This window comes from Cervus elaphus, chromosome 4, assembly GCF_910594005.1.
Source record: "Cervus elaphus chromosome 4, mCerEla1.1, whole genome shotgun sequence".
In the NCBI taxonomy this organism is placed as follows: domain Eukaryota; kingdom Metazoa; phylum Chordata; class Mammalia; order Artiodactyla; family Cervidae; genus Cervus; species Cervus elaphus.
The window spans coordinates 66,849,980-66,872,814 of record NC_057818.1 but is presented as its reverse complement, the minus strand read 5'-3'; the positions used below and the strand labels follow the sequence as shown (position 1 = coordinate 66,872,814).

The following is a 22,835-nucleotide window of genomic DNA, read 5'->3' as shown; positions in this document are numbered from 1 at the left end:
AGGTATGCCTTGGGTGTTCTATAAAGGAACACATCTTTCCATTGTTCCTTGTCCGCACCCATAAGGAGTTTGTTCCCTCACCTGATGGCTTAAAGACAGAAGGTACAGATCCCTTCTTGCTGATGTTGTACCTGGAGGAGGCTCTGGTGTTCAGGCAGGTCGGGCCCAGAGGAGGAGATGCCAACGAACAGCGGAATGACCTTCCAGTCCATCTTGGAAGGATTTGCTCCTGGTCTTGAGTGAGGCATCGACCTCAACCAACCACCCCACCCTTGTTTCTCTCCGTTGTTCTGGATGCTCTGACTTGCTAAGGGGACTGCCCTCATAGTGAGAAGGAGGCAGGCTTAAGCTGGCGCTCTGGACCTCAGAGACTTCCTCGATCTCTGTGGATTTGGAGAAGAGGAATCTTTTTTTTTTTTTTTTTGATAACTTTTCAGAGGCTTAGGGGAGGAGAGGACTTCCCAGGTGGCACTGGTGGTAAAGAAGCTGCCTGCCAGTGCAGGAGATATAAGAGACTTGGGTTAGATCCATGGATCAGGAAGATCCCCTAGAGGAGGGCCTGGCAACCCACTCCAGTATTCTTGCCTGGAGAATCCAATGGACAGAGGAGCCTGGGGGGCTACAGTCCATGGGATCACAAAGAGGCAGACATGACTGAAGCGACTTAGCACACACACACATACACACAAGAGGAAAGTTAGCCTCAGACCCACCCTTAGTTGAGGCCATTGTGCATTCATGGATCCCTTCCCAAATGCCTAGCCCTGCGCCTGGAGCCTGGAGTATAACGATGGGTGAGAGGGGCTTCCCTGTTGGTCCAGTGGGTAAGACCCTCCAGTGCAGGGAGCAAGGGTTCCATTCCTTGTCTGGGAACTAAGGTCCCTCATGCCATGGGGTGCAGCCAAAAATTAAAAAAAAAAAAAAAAAAAAAGATGAATGAGAAACTGCTCCTGCCTTCATTGAATCAATATTAGGGTGCATGTTCTCATGGAAACACATGTTCACAACTTGCTCTGAGAAGCACCAGGGCATCTGAAGAGCAGAGAAAATGGTCTTCTGGCTCAATGTACACTTGTAAACTTAAAAGTTAATTTAAAAAAATACAAAAGTATTTCATACTACATTTTATTTTATTTTGAATTTAGCATATATATATGAACCAAATATCCATGTCAAAACATACAAACTGATTTCTTTTTAACAGCCTAATGCTTATCTTACAATGAATGTACTATTTTTAATTTATGCACTGGATGGACATGTAGGCTGTTTCCTATTATTTTTCTTTACAAGCAAAGATCCAATGAATGTCCTTGTACATATTTATTTCTACTTGTGGGGACATATAGACACATTTAGGAAATAAATATTTGTCAATATTCCCTTAATAAAACTGATGAGATGGTTATATTTACTTTTCTGGCTTACTCATAAAGTAAAACATCTTGTCACCAGGGTCACCAGCCACTTATCAGTCATCTTTGATGATCTACTTTCTCATAGACAATGTTCACATTTCCCTTGGGTGGCTACGATCTTGTCATGGATTGCTTCAAACTCGTATATATATATTAAGGCTTCTTGGATAGCCTTAATATATATTAACAGTATAGAACCCGCCTGTAATGCAGGAGACCTGGATTCGATCCGTGGGTCAGGAAGATCCCCTGGAGAAAGAAATGGCAACTCACTCCAGTATTCTTGCCCAGAGAATTCCATGGACAGAGGAGCCCAGCCAGTTATAATCCATGGAGTCGCAAAGAGTTGGACATGACTGAGCGACTTACACTTTGACTTTCTTTGTGAGAAATAATGAGAAGTGAGAAATGTATTCCTTCAGTATGTAACTTGCTTTTTCAATATCCCTTAAGGTGTTTCAAGCCATGAGAAAATGTAAATTAGGAGATAGGGGTTAATGTCCCAACCAGGATCAAGTCCAGCGGAGAGTTCTGAGCAGGGCCGCATGGACCTCCTTGTTCCGCAGGCAGTAGATGACCGGATTGCACATGGGCGTGGCTACCGTGTAGATGACCGACAGCACCTTGTTGAGGTCCATGGATCTGATGTGGCTGGGGCGGCAGTAGATGAAGAGGGCCGCTGAGTAGAAGATGCCCACCACCACCAGGTGGGAGGCACAGGTGGAGAAGGCCTTGCGCCGGGCGGTGGCGGAAGGCATGCGGAAAACTGTCACCCCAATCACCGAGTAGGAGGCCAGGGCGACCAGCAGTGTCCCGCAGAAGATGACAATAGCCGAGAGGAAGTCCACCAGCTCAGTTAGGGCCACGTGGGTGCAGGACAGGTTGAGCAGTGGGGAGACGTCACAGAAAAATTGATTGAGGACATTGGGGCCACAGTAGGATAGGCTGGCAATGCATGTTGTCTTGGCCACCGAGACCAGCAACCCACCAAGCCACGAAGTCCCAGCCAAGCCCAGGCAGACCTGGGGCCGCATGAGCAGTGGGTAGTGCAGTGGGCGGCAGATGGCCACGTAGCGATCATAGGCCATGGAGGCCAGGAGGGTACACTCTGTGCAGATGAGGACGATGAAGAAGAAGAGTTGGGTCATGCAGGCTGTGAAGGGCACGTGGTAGGGGCCCATCCACAGCCCCACGAGCAGGCTGGGCATGGTCACGGACACGTAGCACATCTCCAGGCAGCTCAGGTTGCCCAGGAAGAAGTACATGGGCTTGTGGAGCTCAGAGTGGCTGCAGACGAGGAAGACGATGAGGGCATTCTCCAGGAGGGTCAGCAGGTAGAGGGTCAGGAAGACAACAAACAGGACTTCCCTTGTTTCTGGGCTCGTGGACAAGCCCAGCAAGATGAATTCCTGGACCCTTGTCGTGTTGCCCAACTCTAGGGATCTCTCTGTCTGTGGAGAGACAAGGTTTATCGACATCCTGATTCCTGCAAAGACACATAGTATACAATATTGGGGAAATGTTCACGGTGTATTGGGAACTCAGATACTGGCAAACCCAAGTTCTCTTGGAAATGGGCTGATATGAAGAGAAATGCTGTAGATTTGTGAACCAGAAAGCAGGCAGAGAAGGAACATGCCTCAACATAATAAAAGTCATGTATGACAAACCCACAGCAAACATTGTCCTCAAGGGTGAAAACCTGAAAGCATTTCCCCTAAAGTCAGGAACAAGACAAGGCTGCCCACTCTCACCACCTCTATTCGAAATAGTTTTGGAAGTTTTAGCCACAGCAATCAGAGAAGAAAAAGAAATAAAAGGAACCCAGATTGGAAAAAAAGAAGTAAAACTCTCACCGTTTGCAGATGACGTGATCCTCTACATAGAAAACCCTAAAGACACCACCAGAAAATTACTGGAGCTAATCAATGAATATAGTAGTTGCAGGATATAAAATTAACACACAGAAATCCCTTGCATGCCTATATACTAACAATGAGAAAACATAAAGAGAAATTAAGGAAACAATTCCATTCACCATTGTGATGAAAAGAATAAAATACTTAGGAATAAATCCACCTAAAGAAACAAAAGACCTATATATAGAAAACTATAAAACACTGGTGAAAGAAATCAAAGATGACAGAAACAGATGGAGGAATATACCATGTTCATGGATCGGAAGAATCAATATAGTGAAAATGCTTATACTACCCAAAGTAATCTAGAGATTCAATGCAATCCTTATCAAGCTACCAACAGTATTTTTCACAGAACTAGAACAAATAATTTCAAAATTTGTGTGGAACTACAAAAAACCTTGAATAGCCAAAGCAATCTTGAGAAGGAAGAATGGAACTGGAGGAATCAACCTACCTGACTTCAGACTATACTACAAAGCCACAGTCATCAAGACAGTATGGTACTGGCACAAATACAGAAATATAGATCAATGGAACAAAATAGAAAGTCCAGAGATAAACCCATGCACCTATTGACACCTTCTCTTTGACAAAGGAGGCAAGAATATACAATGGAGAAAAGACAACCTCTTTAACAAGTGGTGCTGGGAAAACTGGTCAACCATTTGTAAAAGAATGAAACTAGAACACTTTCTAACCTCATACACAAAAATAAACTCAAAATGGATTAAAGATCTAAACATAAGACCAGAAACTATAAAACTCCTAGAGGAAAACATAGGCAAAAGACTTTGACTTAAATCACAGCAGGATCCTCTATGACCCACCTCCCATAGTAATGGAAATAAAAGCAAAAATAAACAAATGGGACCTAATTAAACTTAAAAGCTTTTGCATGATGAATGAAACTATAAGCAAGGTGAAAAGACAGCCTTCAGAATGGGAGAAAATAATAGCAAACGAAGCAACTGACAAAGAACTAATCTCAAAAATATACAAGCAGCTCATGCAGCTCAATTCCAGAAAAATAAATGACCCAATCAAAAATTGGGCCAAAGAACAGACATTTCTCCAAAAAAGACATACAGATTGCTAACAAATACATGAAAAGATGTTCAACATCACTCATTAACAGAGAAATGTGAATCAAAATCACAATGAGGTACCAGCTCCTACTGGTCAGAATGGATGCTATGCTATCAAAGAGCCTACAAACAATAAATGCTGGAGAGGGTGTGGAGAAAAGGGAACCATCTTACACTGTTGGTGGGAATGCAAACTAGTACAGCCACTATGGAGAACAGTGTGGAGATTCCTTAAAAAACTGGAAATTGAACTGCCATACGACCCAGCAATCCCACTCCTGGGCATACACACCAAGGAAACCAGAATTGAAAGAGACATGTGTACCCCAATGTTCATCACAGCACTGTTTATAATAGCCAGGACGTGGAAGCAACCTAGATGTCCATTGGCAGACGAATGAATAAGAAAGCTGTGGTATGTATACACAATGGAATATTACTCAGCTATTAAAAAGAACACACTTGAATCAGTTCTAATGAGGTGGATGAAACTGGGGCCTATTATACAGAGTGAAGTAAGTCAGAAAGAAAAACACCAATACAGTATATTAATGCTTATATATGGAATTTAGAAAGATGGTAATGATGACCTTATATGGGAGATGGCAAAAGAGACACAGATGTAAAGAACAGACTTTTGGACCCTGTGGGAGAAGGTGAGAGTGGGATGATTTGAGAGAATAGCATTGAAACATGTATATTACCATATTTGAAATAGATCACCAAGTTCAATGCATGAAATAGGGCACTCAAAGCCTGTGCACTGGGACAGCCATGGGGATGGGGTGGGGAGGGAGGTGGGAGGGGGGTTCAGGATGGGGGACACATGTACACCCATGGCTGATTCATGTCAATGTATGGCAAAAACCACTACAGTGTTGTAAAGTAGTTAGCCTCCAATTAAAATAAATAAATCAATTTTAAAAATAAAGTAAAATACACTTTCCACCTTAAATAAAAAAAAGTCTACAGACAGTAAATGGTGGAGAGGTTTGGGGAAAAATTAATTCTCCTATATTGATGCTGGCAATGTAAATTAACAGTCAGAACAGAGGACAGTATGGAGATTTCTTAAACAAGGGAAAACTGAATAAAATTATGTCTCTCCCTAACCTTATACAGAAAAGAAACTCCAAATATCTTAAAGAGCTACATGGAGGGATGGATACTCTAAACTTTTTGAGGAAAATATGGGCAGAAGAGGTTTTGAGCAACTTTTTGGTTTCACTCTTAGAAAAATGAAAAATAACAAAACTCAATAAAAGTAACCTCAAAAGCTTTTGCACAGCAAGGGAAATTCTAAATGAAAGAAAAAGACAACCCTCAAATGGGGGGAAATGGTTGTGATAAAATTTAAGAACAATTTATTCACCTCCAAACAAGCAAAGAGTTCATTCAGCTCAGTATCATAAAACAGCCAACTCAATAGAAAAACAGGCCAGAGATCTAAACAGACCTTTGTCTTAAGAAGGCATCCAGATGGCCATAAAGCCCATGAAAGATGCTCAGTGTCACTGTTAGAGAAATGCCAATCAAAACTGCAGCAACATTTCAACTCACACCGCTCAGAATGGCCATCCTCCGAAAGAGCTGCAAAGATTCAATGTTGCCGAGGGTGAGAACAGGGAATCCTCCTACAGTGTGGGCAGGGAGGGAATTGGGTGGGTGCGGCCACAAAGATAAACAGTATGGAGATACCTTAAAACAGTAAATATAGAGCCACCACATGATCTGGCAAGCCCACCCCTTGCCTTAGAGCCAGAAAAAATCATAATATAAAATGATACTTGCAACTCTATTTTCAAGGCAGCGCTATCGACAGTATTGACGGCATCAACCAAAATGTCCATCAATAGAAAAATGAAGAGTAGCTGGTCCATCTACACACAGACTGAGAAAACCCATTTATGATAATTAAAATAAAAGGTAGGGGAAGGGAGACATTAAGAGGTTGGGATTAACACATACACACTATCTATTATCAAAGATAAAACAAAAGGACCTACTGAATAGCACAAGGAAGTCTACTGAACACACTGAGAGAACCTATATGGGAAAAGACCCCTAAGAAGAACAGAATAGGTGTACATCTGTGTAGAACTCAATCAAGTTCCTGCAAACCCAAAACAGAACAACAGAAATCAAGTTTACTCCAAAGGGGAAAAAGAACTAAACTACTAAAAAAACAAAAAAAAACACGTGGCACATGAACTGAAAACATCTCTTAACTGGGCTCTTCATATTCAGCAGCCAGGAGGACAAAGGGAGAAAGCAGTTGTCCTCAACAAAGATCCTCGGGTAGGTCCTGGAGAGAGATTCAAAACAGGGCAGACAATCAAGAGGCCACTCTGGAGAGGTCAGTTTTACTCACACTACTTAAAAAAAAAAATTAGTGGAAAAATTTCACCTCCTGAAATCTTAGAGAAATGCAAATCAAAATTATAATGAGGTATCACCTCTCACCAACCACCGACCAGAGACACTAAATACAGAGTTACTACCTGTCCAACCAGCCCACTCCTTGACTTGGATCCCAGGAAAATCATAATGTGAAATGATACTTGCACCCCTATTTTTAGGGCAGCGCTACTGACAATGTCCAGAGTATCAACCTATTTCAGCTGAAAATGACACCTAAAAGTTGAAGCATCAAAACCTCTGTCTCCAGACTGGGCACTCCGCATGGCTTGATTTTCTAAATTTAAGTGGTTCCTTAGGCTCCCTGCTGGCTCAGATGGTAAAGAATCTGTCTGTAAAGCAGGAGACCCAGGTTTGATGCCTGGGTCAGGAAGATCCCCTGAAGAAGGAAATGGCAACCTGCTCCAGTATTCTTGCCTGGAGAATCCCACGGACGGAGGAGCCTGGCGGGCTGCAGTCCATAGGGTCACAAAGAGTCAGACATGACTGAGCAACTACCACTTTCACTTTCTTAGACTCTCAGAATTTCTTCATTAAGGAGCCCCCCAAGCCTCTCTAACTCATTCCACATTAAACTCAAATCAGCTTTGATTCTTCTGTCATCCCCATCTCAATAGGTAAACACTGTTTTTATCAGGTTAATGTGAAAATTACCTGAAATTCCCCTTAGCCCCCACTGCCAACCACAACCAGTTACTTTCCAAGGCTTATAGATTTCAACCCCTATATATATCTCAAGTCAATCCCCCTTTCTTGTTTAATTTATCCCTTCATTTCTACTCTGAAAATCAGAAAAAATTAGTATGGCTCAGGTCCTGTCTTTGAAGGTCTGATTTTCATGGCAGGAGAAATAATTATTTCATTCCTTTTCCATACACTTTCCATGGGTGCCCTATCTACTTTTATTGAGTTGATTATTAATTTAGGAATGGGCTTCCCTGGTGGTCCACTGGTAAAGAGCCTGCCTGCCAGGGCAGGGGACAAGGGTTAGATCCCTGCGTCTGGAAGATCCCCTGGGGGAGGGGATGGCAACCCACTCCAATATTCTTGCCTGAAGAATTCCATGGACAGGGAAGCCTGGCAGACTACCGTCCATGGGAGTCGCAAAAAGTCAGATGTGACTGAGCAACTAACGCTTTCAAGAATACATGAGTGAAGAAGAAAGATACAGTCTGTATCTGCAGTGTGCTGACTTGTGAGGAAAACAGATAATGAAGAAAAAAGCCAATAAAAGGCAAAGCCTTTTTGAAGGGATTAAGGTTGTGGTGAAGCGCATGAAGGACCCTGAGATAAGGCACTGGGAATTACAAAAGCTAACACGGTTAGCGGTGAGAGACCCCACACGGGAAAAGATAGGGACGGCATTCTGAGCAAAGGAATCTCAATTGCAAATGTGAAGGGTCTCCTGTCCTTCAACCACTTGTCATGGGCCAAGCCTTCCCAGCCCTTCTCCGTAGTGACCACTGTTTTGCACAACGCTAAGTGAGCCCGTCAACAGAAGACGGTGTGCAAGGAGCCAGTTGGCCATTCTCTCTTCGACCAACACCAGCCAGATGATGTTCAAAACTGCAGCTGCCATATTTGGTCCCAAGACCTTATGTGGCCTGACAACCGTCACTTCAATGTTCTTACCTATGATCGGAGACAGTCTCTCTCTCTCTCCATTCTCATTAGCAATAGGCATTGTATTTTACCACTTACTCTTATAAGATAATACATCTCAAGGTTAAAAAAATCGAGTCAATGTCACTCTAACCGCTGACAACTTGTCCTTAGACCTTCTTTTGAGGCAACCACCCGACCAGTCTCTTGGGGGATCCTCAAGAAATAGATCTTGGTTCTGTTTTTGTTTTCTTTGTTTGGCTGTGCTGGGTCTTTGTTGTGGCATGTGGGCTTCCCTTTCTGTGGAGCTTGGGCTTCCTGGCCCCGAGTCATGTGAGATCTTAGTTCCCCAGCCAGGAATCGAATCCATGTCCCCTACACTGGAAAGCAGATTCTTTACCACTGGACGACCAGGGAGGTCCCGAGAAATAGATTTTGTCATCACCATTGTTTGTAGATGTGTGGCCCCGATAAACACAACATACTAGACACATGTTCTGCATCCTGAATGTTCACTAATAACATGTCTTGAAGCTGATTCTGTAGCAGCCTGGAGCTGACCTTATCCCTTTAAAAGCTGTGGGATAGTCTCTGGTGTGGAGGCGTCATAACCACCAGTTCCACAGGAGGTGTCTCCCAAGCTGTCCCAAGACATCGTGAAGATCCTGATGAGAGCAGATTTGATCTGTGTATTCAGTCCTCAGATCCCAACACAGCATCTGGGGGTGACGACTGTGGTGTGATGAAGGTGAGTGAACCAACAGGGAACGCTAACAGGTAGCTTGAGTACAAAGATGACAGTGCATTTGGGCTTCACCCACTTGGTAACGTGCATGCAGGGAGAAGAACCTCTTATGGAGGCTTTGGATTTATTTAACAAACAAACAGGGGCTTCCCTGGTGGCACGGCAGTCAAGACCCTGCCTGCCGATGCAGGAGACATGGGTTCAGTCCCTGCTCTGGGAAGATCCCACCTGCCACAGAGCAACTAAGCACCCATGTCCCAGTGATGGAACCTGTGCTCTAGAGCCTGGGAACGGCTAACTAGTGAAGCCCCAGCACCCTAGAGCCCATACGCTGCAACAGGAGAAGCCCCTGCAGGGAGAAGCCGTGCACCGCACCTAGAGAGCAGCCCCCGCTCGTCACAACTACAGAAGTCCAAGGACAGCGACAAAGACCCAGCACAGCCGAAAATAAATGAAGAAATATTTAAGAAACGCCGAAGCTGATGAACACACGGTCCCACATTTATTGAGTGCTTCCTGTACACCAGCCCCGGCACTAGGAACGTCCATGTGTTAACTCGTGTGTTCTTCACAAAACCCCTTAGGATGTAGAACTTCTGGTTCTGGTGGGAAGTATCTGGTGGGAAAAGATTGTATCAGGCACTATGAGGGAATGTGTCTATTTCAATGGGCTTCAGAGTTATAGGTGGAAATAGACTTTATTAAACAAAGTCTGAATTCCAAGATAACTTCCAAGAATTAGATGGGGTGGGGGGGCTGGTATCTGGCTACGTTAGTTCTGACCACAAGGGACATGACCCTAGAAGACACTGTTTGAACAGAGACGGAGAAGATGAAGAGGATCTGTACATGCATAGAGCTGAGGGGAGCAGCCCTGGGGGCAGAAAGGACAGCGAGCGCTAAGAGCCTAGCGTGAGAGAGATGGCAGTTATCATGGGTCCTGAGGAGGTCTTTGCAGCTGGGCTCAGTGAGCAAATATTCTACAGGGATGTAGGATACACAGCTCAAAGTTTCACACATATATAGACCTGATTTATGTCGGTCAGGGTACATCTGGCAACTGTAGCGGCTGGACAAGGATTCAGTAGCCATCATGAAGATAACAACTAGTTGGGTTGTGGTGTTCTCGATGGCAGATGTATCATGCCCATTTATGCACACTTCACGGAGTTCTTATGTTTATGCTCAACAAATGTTGTTGTTTACTCGCTCAGTCATATCCAGCTATTTTGGGACACGGGGACTGTAGCCCCCCAAGTTCCTCCATCCATGGGGTTCTCCAGGCAAGAAGACTGGAGTGGGTTGCCATCCCCTTCTCTAGGGGATCTTCCCAACCCAGGGATCAAACCCATTCTCCTGCATTACAGGCAGATTCTTTACCACTGAGCCACCTGGGAAGCCCACGCTCAGTGAAAAGCGCTGTTTATAATTGTTCACAGAGCCGTTAGGCTTCATAAATTGTTCATGCATGTGCAACCTGTTTGTCTAGGAAAAAACACGTTGAAATATAACTGGAAGCACATTTGAGGCCATTTGCCTTAACTCCCTTTAAGAAGAGTTTAGAGTATATTAAGACACTGACATTTAGAATGCATGAACTTCCATGTAAGAAGCTTCGTCTTTGTCTCCTGAGGCTTCTGTTTATCTCTGAGGAAAACTGAAATGTTCCATTTGCTAATCGTATCTACTGAAGGAACATCATATCTTCAGGGTAACTTAGACTTATAAATTGTAGCAATTATTAACAAAATAAATGAATCCACTTTAGACCACAACAGAGAGGAGCAGAAGATGAGGATGGAGAGGTAGGGAAGGAGCGGTCAGCACGAAACCTTGGGAAATCAGGCTTTCACAGTCGTCTGTCACAAGTAACAATGCAGCAGAGGTCATAGTCACCCTCCCTAACTTAGGACTTCAGGTTAACCAAAATGCTCACGGGTAATTTATAGAAAAACTATAAATACGCCCAACAAAGCCTCACGTTAGTATCCTGAATCCCAGAACTAGAGTATTCAGAGACTATTCCATCTCCCCAAATATTTTATTCATGGATCGTTTTTAACATCTATGCTAGATTTGAAGGAGACAGGATGTTGAATAAATACTCACTCTCAGAAGAATTCAGGCCACAATATTTTCTGCCTCCATTGCCTCCTTGCATATTCTGCTTAACCTCTTCAAGCCTGTTTTATGTTATTCAAATTATAAGTCATCATTGACCCCTTGAACAATACAATCTCTAGGCTGTAGGAAAATAGGCAGTAGAGTGTGGTAGTTACGCTTGGCCTCAGAGTTTAAACCCAGAACTGGTGTCAAATTCTATTGTCCTGAATGAAACTCGGACTTTCTCTCACTGGAAAGCTCTTTTTTCTTTTTCTATTTCTCTAGCCATGCCACAAGGTACGTGGGACCTTACTTCCCCAACCAGGGATCGAACCCACGCCCCCTGCAGTGGAAGTGTGTTGTCCTAACCACTGGACCGCCGAGAAAGTCACAGAAAACTGACTCTTGACTGGTAGAAATTTTTGAGCTTTCTGTTTTTTTACTTTTTACTTTGTATTGGGGTATAGCTGACTAACAGTGTTGTCATAGTTTCAGGTGAACTTGCAAAGAGACCCAACCATACATATATATGTATCCATTCTCCCCCACAAAAGCCCCTTCCCCTTTGGTAGGATTTCATTCCACTTCACTTCATGAATATTTATTAAGTAAGGGCTTTGTGCAAAGAAGCAGTGCAGCGTGAGTGGTAGATGTAAGGACGTGAATGAACCTGGGTTTCAGCCTCAAAGTGTTCGAGAAATTTCCATCGTGCAACTCTAGAAATGTTAATCCATTAACACTGCCTCTGTAATTTGGGAGCTATGGTCTTTCCCTTATCATTAATAAGTCAAGTATACTAGTAGACACTACATGCGAGAACTCTGGGGATGGTAGGACATAGTGGTCCGGAGCAAGGACTTTTGAAGTCAGACAGACACAAGGAACAAGATATCTCTTGGTCTCTGCTGGTGGCTCAGTGGTGAAGAATCCGCCTGTCAGTGCAGGAGACAGGGGTTCGATCCCCGGTCCAGGAGGCTCCCACATGCCGTGGGGCAGCTAAGCCCATGAGCCACAGCTACTGAGCCTGTGCTCAGCACCCAGGAGCCGCAACGAGAGAAGCCCAGGTGCTGTGACTAGAGGGTGGCTCCCGAGCGCCACAGCCAGAGGAAAAGCCCTCGGAGCAGTGGAGACCCAGCACGGCCAAGAAGAGAGAGAGAAACCCAAGCTACCTCTCTATAATGGTCTCGTCTTCTCGATCCATCTGCGCCTTGTGCATTAATATGCAATATGGAGGTTAACCCCAAGCGAGGGTTAAATCAGTTAACACATCTAAAGTATCTCAAGTCCGTACCTGGTGCAGCTTGGGTGTTCTGTAAGAGAAAGTTTCTTTCTGGGGTCTCTTCTCCTCACCCCCAAAGGATCGCATGGGGTCTCTTCATTCGACGGCTGAAGGATAAGAGGTCCAGATTCCTTCTTGCTGACTCTGAACCTGGAGGAGGCTCTGGTTCCAGGAGGACCGGGCTCCTGCCCAGAGGAGGAGACGCCGAGGGCTGGAGGAAGTGCCGCTCAGTCCGTCACGGGAGGACCTGGTCCTGAGCAAGGCGCCCACTGCTTCCGCCCTCGCTTGTCTTTGCAGGTCTGGCAGCTCTGAGCTGCTGGCATGGTGAGGGGGAGGCAGGCTTAACAAGGAGCTCCGGACCTCAGAGACCTTCTATGGTCTCTGTGGATTTGGAGAAGGCACAGAGCAGAGAATGCTTTTTACAGACACTCTGAGAGGCTTGAAGGGAGGAGGAGCAAAGGAAAGTCAGCCTCAGAGCCTCCATTAGTCCAGGCCATCGGGCGCTGACTGATGTCTTCCCAGATCACAGGCCCTTCACTTAGATCCTGGAGCACAGAGATGAGCGAGAAACTCTTCCTTCTATAAAACTAGAGCCCATCAATGGTTGTCTATGAGCTGAAAACTTCTCTGATACATCTACTTATATTTTTAAAAATCCCTTTTTAACTGCTACTTTAGTTTTTATTTATTTATTTTGGCCACACCGAGGAGCATGCAGGGTCTTAGTTCCCAGACCAGGGATCAAATCCCAGCCCCGCACGGTGGGAGCAAGGAGTCTTAACCACTGGACCTCCAGCGAGTTCCCCATATTTCAAAAAAATTCCTAATGAGCTTGAGGGAAGAAATAAGGTAGCTTACATGCCACGTTAGTTATTGGAAATGAAATCAGTAAATAAGGTCACTAAAAGAGCCCGAACATCAACCCAACATGGCTTCAGTGAAAAGTGAATTTATTGGTTCACGTAAGAGGAAGTCCTAAGGGTGGAACAGCCTGCAGGCATGCTGGACCCCAATACTCAACAGAGTCATTAGCGCCGCATCTTTCTCCTCCCCGCCATTGATTCTGACTTTCTTTGCATTGACTCCATCATGAAGAAGGGACTTGCCCACTAAAGAGTAGGTAGTTGATGACATCTTCAAGCTTACATCTTTTTGAAAATGTTTTATTGATGTATTTAATTCTTTTTTAAAATTAATTTCTTTCAACTGGAGGATGACTACTCGGCAGTATTCTGATGGTTTTCGCCGTACATCCACATGGATCGGCCATGGGCACACGTGTGTCCCCTCCCTCCCCGCCCCATCCCTCCAGCCTGTCACAGAGCACTGGCTTAAGGTTCCCTGCATCTTACACCAAACTCCTTCTGGCTGTCTAAGTTACATATAGTCCTGTATATGTTTCAGTGCTATTCTCTCAAATCGTCCCACCCTCTCCTCCTCCCACTGTGTCCAAAAGTCTGATGTTTACGTCTGTGTCTCCTTTGCTTGCCCTGCAGGTAAGATCATGGGTAATTCTTTTTAAAAATGTATTGGTATATAAATTTCTATATACACATATGTCCACTCTTTCACAGATTCTTTTCCCACCTGGGCCATGAGAGTGTTGAGTAGAGCTCCCTGTATCTGCAGTGGGTCCTTATTAGTGTGTGTCTGTGTGTGTTTGCGTGCGGGCTTCCCATGTGGTGCTAGTGGTAAAGATCCCACCTGCCAATGCAGGAGACACAGGAGACTCGGATTCAGTGCCCGGGTCAGGAAGATTCCCTAGAGGACGGCACGGCAAGCCACTGCAGTATTCTTGCCTGGAGAATCTTGCGGACAGAAAGAGCTGACAGGATACAGTCCACAGAGTTGCAGAGAGCTGGACACGACTAAAGCCACTTAGCACACACACACGTGTGTGTGCTCAGTCGTGTCCAGCTCTCTGTCATAACGTGGCCCCGCTGACACTAGCCCGCCAGGCTCCTCTGTCCCTGGGATTCTCCAGCCCAGAATGCGGCAGTGGGCTGCACTTCCTTCTCCAGGGGATCTTCCCGACCCAGGGACTGAATCCACGTCTCCTGCTTTGGGAAGTGGACTCCTTACTGGAGTAGAGCTGAGGTACTGTGTCAGGAATGATGTGTTACTTTCAGGTGTATGGCCAAGTGAAGCACTTATACATTACATACATCCGCTCTTTCACAGACTCTTTTCCCACCTAGGCCATGAGAGTATTGAGCAGAGTTCCCTGTGCTCCACAGAGGGTCCTTATTAGTTATACAAACCTACATCTTCACCCTCCAAGTCTCTGGGTGAAGAGAAGTCTGAATAAAATTCTCAGTGTCGGGCTCTTCTGTACAGTGTCTCGAACCTCCATCCATAGTTCTTCAGTCGCTCTGTCTATCAGATCTAGTCCCTTAAATCTATCTGTCACTTCCACTGTATAATCGTAAGGGATGTGATTTAGGTCATACCTGAATGGTCTAGTAGTTTTCCCTACTTCCTTCAATTTAAGTCTGAATTTGGCAGTAATGAGTTCATGATCTGAGCCACAGTCAGCTCCCGGTCTTGTTTTTGCTGACTGTATAGAGCTTCTCCACCTTTGGCTGCAAAGAATATAATCAAAGAATACAAGAAGAGAAGCGAAAAGCAAAGGAGAAAAGGAAAGATATACCCATTTGAATGCAGAGTTCCAAAGAATGGCAAGGAGAGATAAGAGAGCCTTCCTCAGTGATCAGTGCAAAGAAATAGAGGAAAACAATAGAATGGGAAAGACTAGAGATCTCTTCAAGAAAACTGGAGATACCAAGGGAATATTTCATGCAAAGATGAGCTCAATAAAGGACAGAAATGGTATAGGCCTAACAGAAGCAGAAGATATTAAGAAGAGGTGGCAAGAATACACAGAAGAACTATACAAAAAAGATCTTCACAACCCAGATAATCACGATGGTGTGATCACTCACCTAGAGTTAGACATTCTGGAATGTGAAGTCAAGTGGGTCTTTGGAAACATCACTATGAACAAAGCTAGTGGAGGTGATGGAATTCCAATTGAGGTATTTCAGATCCTAAAAGATGATGCTGTGAAAGTACTGCCCTGAATATGCCAGCAAATTTGGAAAACTCACCAGTGGCCACAGGACTGGAGAATGTCAGTTTTCATTCCAATTCCAAAAAAAGGCAATGCCAAAGAATGCTCAAATTACTGCACACTTGCACTCATCTCACATGCTAGCAAAGTAATGCTCAAAATTCTCCAAGTCAGGCTTCAACAGTACGTGAACTGTGAACTTCCAGATGTTCAGGCTGGTTTTAGGAAAGGCAGAGGAACCAGAGATCAAATTGCCAACATTCATTAGACCTTCAAAAAAGCAATAGAGTTCCAGAAAAACATATGCTTCTGCTTTATTGACTATGCCAAAGCCTTTGACTGTGTGGATCAGAAAAAACTGTGGAAAATTCTGAAAGAAATGGGAATACCAGACCACCTGACCTGCCTCCGGAGAAATCTGTATGCAGGTCAGGAAGCAACAGTTAGAACTGGATATGGAACAACAGACTGGTTCCAAATAGGAAAAGGAACATCAAGGAACAACAAAATGAACATGTACATCAAGGCTGTATATTGTCACCCTGCTTATTTAACTTATATGCAGAGTACATCATGAGAAACACTGGGCTGGATGAAGCACAAGCTGGAATCAAGATTGCCAGGAGAAATATCAATAACCTCAGATATGCAGATGACACCACCCTTTTGGCAGAAAGTGAAGAGGAACTAAAAAGCCTCTTGATGAAAATGAAAGAGAAGGGTGAAAAAGTTGGCTTAAAGCTCAACATTCAGAAAACTAAGATCATGGCATCCGGTCCCATCATTTCATGGCAGATAGACAGGGAAACAGTGGAGGACTTTATTTTTCTGGGCTCCAAAATCACTGCAGATGGTGACTGCAGCCATGAAATTAAAAGACACTTACTCCTTGGAAGGAAAGTTATGACCACCCTAGACAGCATATTAAAAAGCAGAGACATTACATTGCCAACAAAGGTCCGTCTAGTCAAGGCTATGGTTTTTCCAGTGGTCATGTATGGATGTGAGAGTTGGACTATAAAGAAAGCTGAGCACTTAAGAATTGATGCTTTTGAACTGTGGTGTTGGAGAAGACTCTTGAGAGTCCCTTGGACTGCAAGGAGATCCAACCAGTCCATCCTAAAGGAAATCAGTCCTGGGTGTTCATTGGAAGGGCTGATGTTAAAGCTGAAACTCCAATCCTTTGGCCATCTGATGCAAGGAACTGACTCTTTGAAAAGACCCTGATGCCAGGAAAGATTGAGGGCAGGAGGAGAAGGGGACGACAGAGGATGAGGTGGTTGGGTGGCATCACTGACTCAATGAGCATGGGTCTGAGTGAGTAAACTCCGGGAGTGTGATGGACGGGAGGCCTGGCGTGCTGCAGTCCATGGGGGCTACAAACAGTCGGACATGGCAACTGAGCTGAACTGAACTGTCGGGCTCTCTGAAGTAGATTCTAACGCTCCCAGTTCCTCACTCTTTCCTATATTGAGGTTATTTGTCAAGTAACTTTACTGTTCCTCCCCCAGATAGTATGTACTTCCTTCCCCCATGAATCTGACTTTGGCCATGGGACCTGAAAGGGGTTAAAACCAGTCAATCCTAAAGGAAATCAACCCGACTATTCATTGGAAGGACTGATGCTGAAGCTGAAGCTCTAATACTTTGGCCATCTGATGCAAGGAGCCGACTCACTGGAAAAGACCCTGATGGTGGAAAAGATTGAAGGCAGGAGGAGAAGGGGTGACAGAGGATGAGATGCTTAAATGGCATCACCGACTCGATGGACACAAATCTGAGCAAACCCTGGGAGATAGTGGAGGACAGAGGAGCCTGGCATGCTACGGTCCATGGGGTCACAAACAGCAGGACACAATTTAGCAACTGTGCAACAACGGGACCTGTGTTTTGTGACCTTACCAAAGCTTTGAAATTCCATCCCCCAACTGGGACCTTCTCACTCAGCTATTGCAATGAGAAAATTCATGCCTGATCTAGTCCTCTGGTCCTAGAATAAAGACAGGAAGTATAAACCAGGGTGTCTCTAACTAAGCCACACCCACATCAGTCAGCCCTCATTCATTTGCACAAGCAAGCCTAACCAAGACCAGAAGAGCCATTCAAATGACCCCACAAGACATTAGCTAACCCCCCAGCTGACTGAAGACTCTTGAGGACAAATGACCATTTTAAGACACTACATTTTTAGGATGGTTTGTTACACAGCAGTTCTGTGCCAGTCGCCGACCGATACACTCTAGTTGACCCAAATTAGTTTCATTTGCCCACCACTAGCAAACATCATGAGCACTCGGTCTGTGCCTTTTCTTGGACAGAAAGGTGAAATCAGCACCGTTATGACTTTGAGGAAAAAGCACACATCCCCCCCCAAAAAAATCAGAATGCATCACATATATCTGTACACAGATCCTCATCAAAGTCAGACATTGACAATTCCAGACTCTGAAATGTCGTCCTGAAAAGGTCATTCCTGGGATCCAGACCCCTGGTAAGGACAGCACAGTCGGCCCAGGGCAGCCTTCACCTCCTTGTTCTGAGGCTGTAGATGAGGAAATGAGCTTGGTGGTCCCCAGGGTGGAGGAACAGGACACCACCTGCTTGCTCTCTGGAGAACAGCTGGCCTTGGGTCGTGGGTGGATGACCCCTGTTGCGCCATAAAGCAGAACTAATGCAACGAGGTAGGAGGCACGCGTGGATAGGGCCGCTGGCCTCCGGAGCACAGTGGCCAGAATCTTGGTGTAGGACATGTCTATCAGAAAGAGGGAAAGCGTGATGACCAGCTCTGTGGCCACCAGTGCATCGTCCTGGAAGACTCTGGTGTCCGCACAGACGGGGCTCAGCAGACGGGCGATATCACAGCAGCAGTGGACACTGGGGGCTTGCTGAAGGGGAAGCAGATGGCCGGATGGTGAGGACCAGCTACACGGGGACTCCGGCCAGCCAGCAGGCGGCAGCCAGGAGCTGGCAGAGCTGCGGGCATGCGATGGCCCCAGAGTGCAGGTGCCTGCAGATGGCCACGCAGCGTCCCCCCGGCCACTGGGGTCAGGGGGCCCCCGCCCAAGACACAGGACAGCACTGGAGCGGCTGCCGGGCACCACCCGTGGGGGAGACGCCACCCCGGGCCACAGCAGCCGGGGCGTGACATCCAGCGGAGGCAGGTCTCCAGCAGGGCCGGCTGGTGTAGCAAGAAGGACCAGGGTGTGCACAGGGCGGGAGCACAGGTGCCCCGAGGAGCGAGCAGGGACGCAGGTGGGGAGAGCCTGGCGAGCGGCGGGGCCAGCGTGGGCACGCGAGCAGAGCCCGGGGGGTGACGTCGCCGCACGGCCCTGGTTGGCACAGTGGCCGCAGACACAGACCCAGGGGAAGAAGGGGCCTGGGGGAGGGAAGAGGTACGGGAAAGCTGCACCTGCCTGGCCTCTGCACAGAGAGGGGGCATCGTGTGTGCGAGTGTGTGCGCGAGTGTGTGTGTGTGTGAGTGCGTGTGCGTGTGCACGCACGTGCATGTGTCTCTGTGTGTGTGTGAGTGTGTGTGTGTGTGCATGTGAGTGTGTGAGTCTCTGTGTGAGTGTGTGTGCACGTGAGTGTATGTATGAGTCTCTGTGTATGTGTGACTGTGTGCGCGAGTGTGTGTGTGTGTGTGAGTGTGTGTGCGTGTGCACGCACGTGCATGTGTCTCTGTGTGTGTGTGAGTGTGTGTGTGTGCGCATGTGAGTGTGTGAGTCTCTGTGTGTGTGTGTGTGCACGTGAGTGTATGTATGAGTCTCTGTGTGTGTGTGACTGTGTGCACGAGTGTGTGTGTGTGTGTGTAAGAGTGTGTGTGTGTGAGAGTGTGTGTGTGTGAGTGTGTGTGAGTGTGTGTGTTTAATCCCTTCAGTCGTGTCTGACTCTGAGACCCCATGGGCTGTAGCCCACCAGGCTCCTCTGTCCATGGGATTCTCCAGGCCAGAATACTGGAGTGGGTTGCCATTTCCTTCTCCAGGGGATCTTCCCCGCCCAGGGATCAAACCTGCATCTCTTATGTCTCCTGCACTGGCAGTTGGGTTCTTTACCACTAGTGCCGCCTGGGAAGCCCAGGGAGAGGGTCTTACTAAAGGGGAAATCTAACTAGACAGGCTAGTAGACAAAACAGGGTTGGTTTTTCTGTTGTTATTGTTTGAGATTTAATTCTTTTGTTTTAATAACAGACTCCTACCTCCTCTATATCAGCTTTTTAAAGATAATATAATGGATCAAACCTCTAAATTGTACGTTTGAACCAAATCGAAATTTCTTATTTAAGGTGACCGTAAATTTTATTATTCTCTATGAGCTGACATTCCGGGTGTTGTTAGAATTTCAAAGCATTCTGCGACTTCAAAGAGGTCAGATTGGTAAATTGGATGCTTGCACCCCCACAAGCAGGACCTGCCCTGCAGGCTTGGTGAACGTGGGGTGAGACCCCAGGGCCTTACCAAGGCCGGGCAGCCGTGGCTGGCCTGGGTCCACACCTCTCGGACTCTGCATCCCTGAGGTCCCCTCTCAGTGCCTGGTTGGGCCTCAGGGCCTTTGCACTGCTGTCCTGCCAGTGAAACACGCTTCCCCTGGTGTGTGCACCCTGCGTGCATGCTAAGCCCTTTCAGTCGTGTCCAACTCTGCCACCCCACGGACTGTAGCCCGCCAGGCTCCTCTGTCCATGGGAGTCTCCAGGCAAGACTACTGGACGGGGTTGCCGTGCCCTCCTCCGGGGGATCTTCCCCACCCAGGGACAGAACCCGCCTCTCTCAAGTCTCCTGCATCGGCAGAGGGGCTCTTTACCACTAGCGCCACCTGCTGTTTGCAGCGCTGCCTCCCTTCTACAGGGCCCCCTGGGAGCCGGTTCACGCCACCGCCCCAGCCCAGCGCCCTCTGGTCTTGCTCTCTAAGTCCAGCCTCAGGGACCTCATGACCCAGGAACTTGCCTTTCCTGCTCACCTCAGGGCCTTTGCACTTGCTCTTCCCGCCACTTGAGGCGCTGCTCCCCTTTTTTGTTGTTTGTTTTTACTTTGTTTTCCGATTTGCACAGCCAAGCAGGATCTTAGTTCCCCACCCAGGGATCGAACCTGTGCAGAAGCTGGGAGTCCTAACCACTGGACGACCGTGGAAGTCCCTGGGTCAGTCTTTTATCCTATATCAAGGGTCAGTGAACTGTGGCCCTTTGCCCATTGCCTACCGTCCTCAAGCCAAAAAAAAAAAAAAAAAAAGCTCCTCACAGTATTCACATTATTAAATGATTGGAAACAAAATTAGAAGAGTAATAGTTTGTGAACGATGAGCATTTATATAAAATTCGAATTTCGACATCCCTAATGAGCTTTTAAGGGGGCAACAGAAGATGAGATGGTTGGATGGCGTCAGTGACTCGATGGACATGAGTCTGAGCAAACTCTGGGAGATGGTGAGGGACACGGAAGCCTGGTGCTGCAGTCCATGGGGTCACAAAGAGTCCCACACGACCTAGCGACTGAATAACAGCAGAGTTTTTGGCGAACAGAGTCCTATTCATCCGTGGATCCTCTGTGGCTTCCAGGCTGTGATGGGAGAGCTGAGCAGTAGCAACAGAGAACAATAGCTGGTAAGGCTGAAAATATTTCCTCTCCTGCCCTCTATAGAAATATTGGTGGGCCGCTGACTTGGGCCCAGCGGGTCCCTCGAGGCTGAGCGCACCAAAACGCGCACAGATTGGGAGGGACAGAGTCGGGGCGCGCAAGATCACAGAGCCACGCATCGGAGCCAGGAGGGGGCTCCCGGGTCAGTGTCCGCGTGTCCCCAGGGTCAGCCCCTCGCAGTACTTCACCCCCGGAGCCCGGCCAGGGCAGAGCCGGCCGCCGGGTGGACCTTGCGGTTGCGAAGGCTGTCGATGAGCGGGTTCAGGGCGGTCCCCGTGCCGTCGAAGAGCCCCAGCGCGGCCAGGTGGGAACCGCAGGGGGACAGCGCCTGGAAGCGGCTCTGGGCGGAGGGCAGGCGGCCCATGGCCGCCGGGATCGAGGCGTAGGAGGCGAGGACGAAGGCCAAAGGGCCGGCGAGGATGGGCGCGCGCAGGCCCGAGACCAGCGTGCGGTCGGCCGCCGTGTCTGCGCCCGCGGTCCTCGGCGCGGCGGGCAGCTCGCAGAAGAAGCGGTCCACCGGGGGCCGCCCGGGGCAGAAGCGCCATCCCGGCCAGGAGGAGGGCCTCGCAGCGGCCCCACGCGGAGCTGCGACCCGGCCGGCCCGCACGTGCGCCGGAGCCTGCGGGAGCGGGGCGCTCACCCAGGCCGTGGCCGGCGGTGCCAGCTGGGCGGGCGGGCGGTGCACCAGCCGGTGCGGCCGCTGGTCCGGGGCGATGAGCCCCAGCAGGGCGCCGTCGCCCAGCGCCGCGGCCAGGCAGGCCGCCAGGAGTGCCGTCCGCAGCAAGCGCCGCAGCAGGAAGTCCGAGGTCCCCGCCTGGTTCCCGGCGGCCCGGCCCATCCTGGGGGAGACCGGGGACCCCGAGGCTCCGCCGCGGGCCCCGGAGGGGCTGAGGGGCTGGGCGCCCGGCCTTTCCCTGGGCCTCTTTGCGCCGCACTCCTCTCCCGCCCCGTCCGCTCACCTGCTTTTTCCGGCGCTGTCTCCCCATCGCATGCCCGGCTGCGGATCCTCTCCCGAGTCGCTGGTTTCCCCTCTCGCCCTCTCCCCTTCCTTCCCTCCTTGATTTCTCCCCGTTTCTCTCCCCTCCCTCGTCTTCCCGTTTCCTGGCTCTATTCACCTCTCTGTCTCTCTCCTCCTGCCCAAGCCTCATAAGAATGAGGATGAGAAGGTGATACACACGTGTCACCCCTCTTGCCCCCCTTTCTCTCCCACATCCTCAGTCGCCGCACTTCTCGACTTCCTTCTCTCCCTGTGGACTGCTCCGTCTCCTGGGCTCTTCCTGCACCCCGTCATTCCCTCCGCTCCATCTTCCTCTCTCATCATCCTTCCAGACTTTTCCTCTGGCTCCGCCCTCCTCCGCGCCAGCCGCTGAGGTCCGGCCTTGGTGGGGACAGCCAAGTCCGAGACTCTGTTCCTCCTCCCCCAGCACCAGGGCGGGGAAGGGTCGAGCGCAGGGTGGACAGTGAGCAGAGGAGACCCCTGGCCCGTCCCTCCTGCCCGACGTCTGTAACTCTCACGCCGTGAAGAGGAGGAGACTCCTTGCCCTAACTATCCGGGGACTGAGCGTT

At 48.0% G+C, this 22,835-nt stretch overlaps 1 protein-coding gene across 1 annotated transcript; it reads right to left on the bottom strand.

Annotated features, from left to right (window-relative positions):
- Window positions 1-1,930: 1,930 nt before the first annotated feature.
- On the bottom strand, window positions 1,931-22,281 carry LOC122692625 (olfactory receptor 5-like). The gene is made up of 2 exons (XM_043900403.1): window positions 22,229-22,281; window positions 1,931-2,869 (listed from the first exon to the last, which is right to left on the bottom strand). The coding sequence occupies exons 1-2, from the start codon at window positions 22,253-22,255 to the stop codon at window positions 1,931-1,933; spliced, it is 966 nt and encodes a 321-aa protein (XP_043756338.1). The 5' UTR covers window positions 22,256-22,281.
- Window positions 22,282-22,835: the final 554 nt, after the last annotated feature.

Coding starts and splice junctions, on each gene's coding strand:
- LOC122692625 (XM_043900403.1), bottom strand. CDS start 22,255: ATGGGGAGACAGCGCCGGAAAAAGCAG. Junction 2,870..22,228: donor GACAGCGCCGGAAAAAGCAG/GTGAGCGGACGG, acceptor GTCTCTCCACAG/ACAGAGAGATCCCTAGAGTT.